Source organism: Prionailurus viverrinus, chromosome B4 (genome assembly GCF_022837055.1).
Source record: "Prionailurus viverrinus isolate Anna chromosome B4, UM_Priviv_1.0, whole genome shotgun sequence".
In the NCBI taxonomy this organism is placed as follows: Eukaryota; Metazoa; Chordata; class Mammalia; order Carnivora; family Felidae; genus Prionailurus; species Prionailurus viverrinus.
In genome coordinates, this window is record NC_062567.1 from 135,937,810 (window position 1) to 135,946,796 (window position 8,987).

Below are 8,987 nucleotides of genomic sequence, written 5' to 3' on the forward strand. Positions count from 1 at the left end.
CCACAAGGTCCCTCCAGCCCTGCCCCAGCTGGAGTGTGGGAGGTAGGGGTGGGGAGGGAAGGGGAGGGGCAGGGAGGGGAAGCTCGGCCCTGGTCTGCAGAGGGAGGTCCCAGAGGAACTGAGGGAGCCACAGGCTCTCGGCTCCCAGCCCTGGGGGGGCCAATTCTCAGCAGGAGAAGGCTCTGCCCTGGGAAGGTAGATTGGGGCGGAGAGGGGGTGGGACTCTTGCCTGTGGTTCTTGACACTGTCCCTGATCATACAACGAGATAAACCATTTTCTTCCCATTAATGTTTCTGGTCTTGAGCCCCAGATACCGGCGGCTCTTCTTCTCCGGCTGCCCATACAGCATGTCCTCAAAGAACTCCGGTTTGTCTCTGGCCTTGCGTTGGAAGAACACACACCGACACACGGTCCTTAGCTTGCGACACAGATAGGTCATTGCTTCCGCTTCGTCCGATGGCTCCTCGTACACTGGCTGCTTCATTTCCTCATAGGCCGACAAAATCACCGCCTGAAATAAGTTGATCAGTATACAGATCATCACCAGCATGAAGGACGAGAGGAACAGGACCCCCAGCACCCGGTTGCCGGAGAACTCGGTGTTCTGAAAAGCCGAAACGCAGTAGGAGAATATTGTCTGCGTGGCGTGAATCAGGCTGTTGTAGTTCCATTCGTGCTGGCCGAACACCAGGTAGCCAAAGGCCATGTATACGAAGAAATACACGGACACCACCAGCGCCATGTGGCAGATGCCGGGGAGGGCGGTCTGAATGGCCCTCTGGGCCAGGCGCACGTCATAAAAGAATCTGGAGTACCTGAGGGTCTTCAAGATGGTCAGAAACAACAGGAAACCCAAAATGATCCTCATGATGTGATCTACCTGAGACACTGCGTGAAAGGGGACAAACTCCACGGGGTTCGACAGGTAAAATTGAATTATGCCAGCGGCCAGGAAGTGTTTCCTGAGAAAGAGCACAATCAGCACGGTAAATATGCATTTTAGAGCAAAGTTGAGCAAATTGTACACACTTGTCACGTAGGAGGCCCTTTCTTGCAAAATGATATAGCCCTCATCGACAACGTAGGCTACGAAGAAAATGAGGACGGCCGCGTACAGGTAGATCTCAGCGGACGTCCTCCTGTCGAAGTCAGCAAGCGAGAAGGAATGCACGGACGTGCTCGTGTTTACGACTCCCGGCTGTGAAACCTCAAAAATGACAGAAATGCTGCAGAATAGACTGACGTCCGGGTTAAAGGTGGTCAGCTCCAGAATCACGGCCCAGGTCTTCTCATCAAGCCAGTTGTTGCTCTGGAGCTCCCCGAGCCGCATGCTGGAATTAAACTGCTGCTGTTCCGGAAAAAAATAGAACACATAGCCCCCCGACCTGTAGGTGTGTAAGAGTCCATGGGAGAAATACGCCCACGTCTTCTCTTGAGGCTTGTAAGTGAACCCATTGGTGTTCTTGTCCACAGCCCGCTTACCCACTTTATCCCAAACGTTAGAGTAGCTTCTGGTGTCTTCTGGGTCCGTGCCATACTCCGGATGACAGTGGATGTTTCTGTCGGTGCCGTTCTGCCCAAAGTCTTGGGCAGGCGGGCAGAGTTTTTCGCCGGGTTTGGCCCTCACTTGCCTCAGGAGTGGAAGGCCAAGGATCTTGGAGGAGCTGTCGGGAAGAAAAGTTGGGTTCGGGTCGTTGTGGAGCAGAGGCAGCAGCACGTGGTCCAGCCACCGGTAGATGTCCTCCAGCTTGGTCACCGTGCCGAGGTCCACAGAGAACTGACCGCGGATGAACTGGTTGTAGTAGAAGCTGTCGGTGTGGCGCAGGAGGGCCACGAGCCTCAGCAGGAGCGCCAGAAACAGGAAGTGGGTGAGAATGTAACTGAGGAACAGGAGCGCCCTCCTCTTGGTTCTCTTCTTTCTTTGGAATATTCGGATTTCGTCTTCGGTGAGGGGTTGGTACATCCTTGAGCTTCGCAGCTGCGTGATCTGCTCGTGTCGCCTTTTCATTTCTTCCGGGCCCATCTTCGCGTGGAACAGCTTGATCTCAGTGTAGTGGTACTTGCTTGCCCACGAGAGGTTTTTACAATACTTGGGCCTGCTCGTCCTGACGCCTGACAGGAGGATAATTTTGGACGGCTGCACCAGGAAAATGGACAGACAGAACGCACAAAACGAAGCAAAGAGCCACTCTATGGACTTTTCATAGCCGTAGGTCAGCCCATAAAATACAATGAAGAACGCGGATATACTGCAGGTGGCGAAAACCAAGAACCATGCTATATAAACGCAACACCCAGGCAGGACGATCCTGTGCTTCTCCTGGAGTTCTAGAGGATTCGTCTGGGAGGGCGGCTGCGCAGGAGCAGCTTCCTGATCTTCCTCTGCGTTTCGGTTACTGGCGTTCATGTTAACATCTCGGGGCCGGGAGACCTTGCCCTCTGCTTTCTTACCCCGGTGCTGCTCTGGCGCTTTGGGAGCTTTAGGGCTTTTCCTGGGGGGAAGCTTCGAAGCCGCTCTGGCAGGGGCACCGTCAGTTTCCTGAGCGTGCCACTTTTTCAGATGTTCCTCCCAGTATTCACTTGGGACTCGCATCAAGGGGGTCTTCTGGGGAGACACCTCCTCTAGAGTCACGCGAGGTTCCTTCTGGGAATAGGTGAACAAAAAGGCGATCAGTAGTTGCACAGGGATGGTGATTAGGACACTTTCCAATCCTATCATCATTGACCTGATGTACTTTGTCTCTTTGGGATCCGTGTCTTCTTTTTTGTTGAGATTAAAGAACATAATGTTGCATAAAAGGGAAGACAGTAACATGGCTAAACAACAGGACAGCCGCTGCAGCCTATTGAACGGCCTAGCACTGACCCCGGAGAAAACAGAGAACCACATGTGATTTTTCTCCAGCTTGTAAATGGAATCTATCAGGAAATAGTCCTTTTTCTCTAGAGGCTGGTCAGGGGGGGTAACGTGAAATGTTCTGTCCAAAGAGGTGTCAACAGAAAGCCATTTCCGGCAGAGGCACAGCCAGATGTGTCTGCTCAACAGATTTTCCACTTTGATTCTGCTTAAATACCAACTGGGGGCCCTGCCCTCATTGTTGTGCCACACGCGAATGGAATGGATGTCCCCCAAGTCACGTTCTGTCGTGAGGAGGAAAGTGTTGATGCTTCCACGGGAGAGGGTGGTAAAACAGGGGTGGCTCAAACAATGCACGTTGCTGTCACCCTCTGTTCCCTTAAGTTGGATGAAGACGTTGGCCCTGGTCCCAGCCCCACAGCGCATTCCTGTGAAAATGGTGAGCAGGTAACACACCTTATCGTAAGGATCGTTGTCAGGTAGGATTATCACGTATTGCCGAAGAAGCTGGTCCATGGCATCTTTGTGCAAGACCCAGAACGCTAGGAATACGTACACGAGCATAATGAAAAGTACAGCGAAGAGAGTCACGGGGTTTTGGGTGACATTCCTGATGACCTCCAGCCGTAGATCTACGGGATTAGGGACCACAATCACATTGGCCGTCAAAAAGTGGGTTTGCAGGTGCAGGCCGGCTTTTTTGATCGTGGCCAGCTGCCGCCGGGCCCTCCTTGGGTTTTTGCAGATACAGTGCATTCTGTCCCAGGTGGTCTCCTCTCCGAGAACACAGTTGTCTTCTCTCCAGTCGCTCTGGATCCCGTACATGTCTAAGCACTGAACGCTGAAAAGGGCAATTCTCACTAGCTTGTTACTGGGTGCCATGACAAAGCGAGGTGCCTGCAGAGCCATGGTCACGGTGCACTCGGACGAGCTGCCTCGCTGAGCTATGACTTGCAGCAGGGACGGTGGAAGGCAGACCACGCGGGCCTTCTTAACCACACAGGCCTGGTCAAACAGGTCGCTCTGGTTGGCGATGGGAGGGATGTCATAGGGCACGAAGAAGGTGGCCACCAAAGCAGTGGGGGTGATCTCACTGCCAGCATATACCAATACCGTGAACACCAGGGTGACTTCCGTCATGATGTGGACCAGCACCTCATTCACTGCACTGCTGTCCACCTCAAAGCTAAACTCCCCCGTCGTCCTTTTGAAGGGCTCATTAACTTTGTGGGGCGTGTTGTCGGGTCCCACTGTGAGATTAAAAGCTGCAAAGCTCAAGTTTCTTCTGACGATGTGCACTTCGACCACATCAGGTGTGATCTCTAGCACGTTGCCTTTGGCGGGGATGCCTGTCATTTTGAACCCAACCACCTCTGCAGAATAGCTTTCCTGCTGACTTAACCAAGGAAAGGGATCATCTGCAAACTCACAAAACATGGCGGAGATCGGAGCATTTTCAGGCAGAAGGGGGACGCTGCTCGCATTGAGCACTGGACGAAAATAATTTCGGCCGAGCTTCTTGTTGGTGAAGGCCTCGTTAATATCCCGCTTTTCTGTTTTCTTGAGGTACATGTTAAAGCTGGAGGCCGTCATTGCAGTGGTTTCGTTCCCTGGCACCATGCCAGCCAATATTGTGTCTGTTAGAAACTCCAGCCCATAGAAAGGCTCATCCACTACTTCATAGGGAACACTCAGTTTAAGGATATTAGACAGACTTGTTAATATCCCAGTGCTCACGATTTCTATTTGTTCAGAGCTAAAGGATTTCTGTTTTTGATGAGATTGTCGTAGGGCATGGTTGGCTTGCCAGACCCTCACTGTGGCAAGTTTCTGAGCCATTCGAGTGAATCCAGAGGTTGTCTGGGTTACTTTAGCCATACACACGACCACCTGGCTAATTTCCTCCAAAGTGCTGTTGGGAAGAACGAAAGTCTGGTTGACGAGGTGTTCCCGGAGTCTGGTTTCGTCAGCTTGCAAAGTTAAGTCAGCTTTCATGCTATTCACCACAGAAGCTGCTATATAAATTAAGTAGCCTGCAGGCAAAAATTCCCGCTGGTCAAGCAAAGTAGAGAGTGATGAAGTTGGTCCCATGGTGAAATTGAATAATCGGTCAAGCACATTCTTTGATGAGATTTTGTCCGTAGGAGCCCGTACGGTGGCGTGCAGGGTCACCGGAGTAAAGGCTCCTAGAGAGTCATACACCTGAACAATGATCTTCATGACATAATGATTAGCCAATCCACCAACGGGGAGAAAGGAAGGGGGTGATGTGGACTCATGCCCCCAATACAGGATGGCCCCCAAGGTGTTCTCTTTCACAGAACTGATTTGCCCAAAACCGTACAAATCAGAAACTACTATTTTGTATGCAAGAGGGATGTTCTTGTCCGTGAAATTAGTACACCGGATGACAAACTTGGTTAAAAGTGAAAGTCCCTTAGCTGGATTGATGTTGCACTGCCCGGGCTGAGGAGCGTAGTTAATAGCAAAGGAGTATCTCAAGGTCAAGCCCACTCCGCTCCAAGTTATTGAGTATACAGAAACCAAAAACTCAGCTTCGGAAAAATCCCTAAAAGCAAAAGCTTTTATGGTCAGATAAGCCCTGGCCCTCCCTGTTGTGGTTTGTCTCGCCCAATCAAATATGATCTCTTTACCTGAAGACGACAGAATCGACCACTTATAGTAATCACGGTCTCCTGCACACCCGGTGCAATTTAGAAACAAAGAGAATCGATCTGAAATAATCAAATTACGATTGCAATTTTCAATGCATGAAATGTGTGCTGCGGGTCTTGGTCCTGGGAGCACATGCACCCTCCTATCGGCATACGCTGTTCTACTGCCCTTCCGGATCACCATTCTGAAATAATACACATCTTTGCCTCTCAGTGTTCTTGGCAAAAATGACAGGATGGGGCCAGAGGCCTCCTTCCACCGCAGATCGGTCTGCTTTGCAGTGAGACAGACTTTCCTGCTTACCACTATAATTGTCTCTCCTTGGTAGTTATTTTTATCTTTGGTGCAGTACCAAGAAAAAAGGAGTCCCTGTGAAGAGTTGCCTGAATCTGGGTCCGATGACCTGCTTCCATCCAGAACCAGCGAATCGGTGAAATTCATTGTTATGTTGGGCCTGGCAGGAATAACCACCGCCTGTAGGGGGCTTCGAAGAACGGTGACGTAGACGATATCGGAGCCTGTTGCCCGAGGCGTATTTGACTTCCTTGTGTAGATGGTGAGAGTGAAGTTAAACACGTACACCCCCCAAGATAAAGAATTGGGGGGGATTTCCATATACGCTGGAGTCCTCCCTAGGCTGAGTTGTGGTACGTCCAAAGGCTGATTCCAGTCCGGCACGTCGGATACGGAGGGCACGGAAAAGACTTGCCAACTCGGATTAAATAAGGTGGCTTCCAGGCAGTCGTACTTAAAGGTTGCATTCAAGGTAGTGTGCATTCTCCTGTTCAACACCACCGGATCTTGGTCCCTATTGATCCTTACCAGGCTGACAACACAGGGCAACTGTGCGGATAACTGGCAGGACACCGAAGACTCGATGGCTTGGGGGCCGTCCGAGTTGACGGCTTCTAAAACAACAGGCGTGGGCCCATCCGTGGGGCACTTGGCTTGGGCCACGAAGCCCGCGTAGAGGCGAGGGTCGCCGGCGGGCAGAGCAGAGGAGACCTGGCGGGGGCGCCGCACGCTGGCGGGTGGGACGGGCACGAGGCGGAAGGTCCACTCCGGGCGCCCGAGCGCGCCGTGCAGCGGGGTGCGCCACAGCAGGGACAGGCGGCCGCGGCGCGCCCACAGCTGCAGGTCCACGAGCGTGGGCGCGGCGGCCCCAGGGGCGCGCAGCAGGACGCGCACCCGCAGGCAGAGAGGGCGCGCGGGGCCGCGGGGCAGGCAGAGGCCGCCGCCGCCGCTCAGGACCACGCCGCCGCCCGGGGTCGCGCGGGGCCGCAGGCGGAGGCGGACGCCGCCGCCCGGCTCTCCGAGGCCCGGGACGCCCCCGAAGGTGCGCAGCGCGGCCGCGTCTCCCTGCGCGGCGGGCGGAGGCCGGCGGGCCGAGGAGGGGCCCTGGCGGCGGGGGCCGGGCGCCCCGGGAACGAGGACCGCGGCCCGGGCCGTGCGAGGATCCGGGGGCCGCGGGAGGCGGCCGCGGCCCAGGACCAGGCCCAAGACCAGGCCCAGGCCCAGGAGGAGAAGCGCGGGCCCGGGCCGCATGGCGCCGCCTCCCCGGGAACCTGGGAGCCGCCGCCGCAGGCCGCCGGGGGCCCAGCCAACGGCTGCGGGTGGGGCGCGGGCCGCGGGATCACAGGGGCGACGGGGTCACGACCTGGAGCGTCGAGTGGGGCCTGGGCTTCCGGGATCCCCCCCCTCCCCCTCCCAAGCCTGTGTAGGCCTCGATCGGGGAGCGGTGATGGAATTAACTCTGCCAAGGTTCCCAATAGCCTGAAAGGCCCCTTAGCGGGAATCCCACTCCCCTGGGAATATCCAGTTTCAAGACGGGGTCTGTGAGCTCCCCGAAAGCCCAGGGTTTCTCTTTTTTGCTCTTCATTCTTAAATTGAAACCCGAAGTCACTGATTGTAGATCTTTCCTCTTTCCTAATAGAAGCATTTAAGGTTGTTAAGTGTCCCACCAAACGCTTCGTAAACGCATCCTGCCTGTTTGTGGTATTAACGTTATCATTCAATTAAATTTTTTTCTACTTTCCCCTGTTTGGGTTTTGACCTACAAATTAAAGATGTGTGGTTTATTTTTCAGATATCTGGAGTTTCTGTGAAATTTTATGGGCTTTGATTTCTAACTTAAGCCTGTTGTGGTCAGAGAACACATTCTATGTGATTTTGATCCCTTTACATTTATTGAGACTTGTTTGAAAGCTCATACCTAGTGTGGTCTGCCTTGATGTGTTGTCCACATGCACTTATCCCACCTTTGTTGGGTGGGTTGTCCTATAAATGTCAACCAGATCAAGATGGTTGGTACTGACACTTGGATCTTCCATGTCCTCTCTGGGTTTTTGTCTAGCTTTTCTATCATTTGCTGAGAGAGGATGTTAATCTCTCCTATTATGACTAGAGAATCGTCTGTTTTTAATTCTGTCAATTTTTGCTTCATGTATTTTGAGGCTCTATTAGATGTATACACATTTTGAGGTCATGTCTTAATGAATTGGCCCTTTTATCATTGTGAAATGTCTGTGTTTATCTCTAGCAATAATCTTTGTTTTGAAGTCTAGTTATGTGATATTAAAATAGCCAAGTTATATGTTAATTGTATCTCAGTGAAACTGGAAAGTAAAATAACCATACTAGCCTTCTTATGCCTACGGTCTATATGGCATATTTTTTCTCATTCACTTACTTTCACTTTATTTATGTCTTTATATTAAAGTGTTCTTTTGTAGGCAACATTTAATAGGGCTTTTATTTTCTTATCCTCTCTCTCTCTCTCTCTCTCTCTCTCTCTCTCTCTCGCATTCTCTCTGAGTGCACCACACACCAAGGAAAGGACATAAGAAGGCAGCCATCTGCAAACTAGAGAGACGACCCTTACCAAGTACCTGACACGCTGGCCCCCAGACCTTGGACTTTCGGCTCCAGTATTGCCAGAAATATTTACCGCTCAAGCCCCCACTCTAGGGTATTTTGTTTTAGCATCCTGAGCTGACTAAGACCACAGGAAAGATGAGGGCTGAAAACTCAGAGTGGGGCCATCAGAGGTCATGTTAGGGGAGGAGGCACAAATGGAGAAGGCAGACTCTGGACTCCCCCAGTATTTAGAGGTCAGGCCAACAAGGCACCAGAGAAGCAGCCTCAGTGGGGCTGGCGGGAAACCAGGCAGGTGTGGTGTCCTGGAAGCCATAGGAAGGGGTTGGGGTGGGGGAGGTGGTTCAAGTAAGGGGCTGTGTCAGAGCAAATGATGAGGAACCGGAGGCGGAGGCAGCGGCTGGGTTTGGGCCAGGAGGGCCTTTAGTGTCCCAGACAAGTGCAGTGTCAGTGGTTCAAACAACCACGTAAAACTCTGGACAAGTTTTGCCGGCATGGCAGAGCAGAGAAGGGTATATCTAAGATCTACAAGATAAATAAAAAATAAAGAGCACTGGTACGCCCACATCCCAGCCAAGG

General features: G+C 52.4%; 1 protein-coding gene across 1 annotated transcript; it reads right to left on the minus strand.

Moving 5' to 3' along the window:
* Positions 1-254: 254 nt before the first annotated feature.
* Positions 255-7,162, minus strand: PKDREJ (polycystin family receptor for egg jelly). Its single transcript, XM_047868109.1, has one exon. The coding sequence runs from the start codon at positions 7,077-7,079 to the stop codon at positions 255-257; it is 6,825 nt and encodes a 2,274-aa protein (XP_047724065.1). The 5' UTR covers positions 7,080-7,162.
* Positions 7,163-8,987: the final 1,825 nt, after the last annotated feature.

Coding starts and splice junctions, on each gene's coding strand:
- PKDREJ (XM_047868109.1), bottom strand. CDS start 7,079: ATGCGGCCCGGGCCCGCGCTTCTCCTCCTGGGCCTGGGCCTGGTCTTG.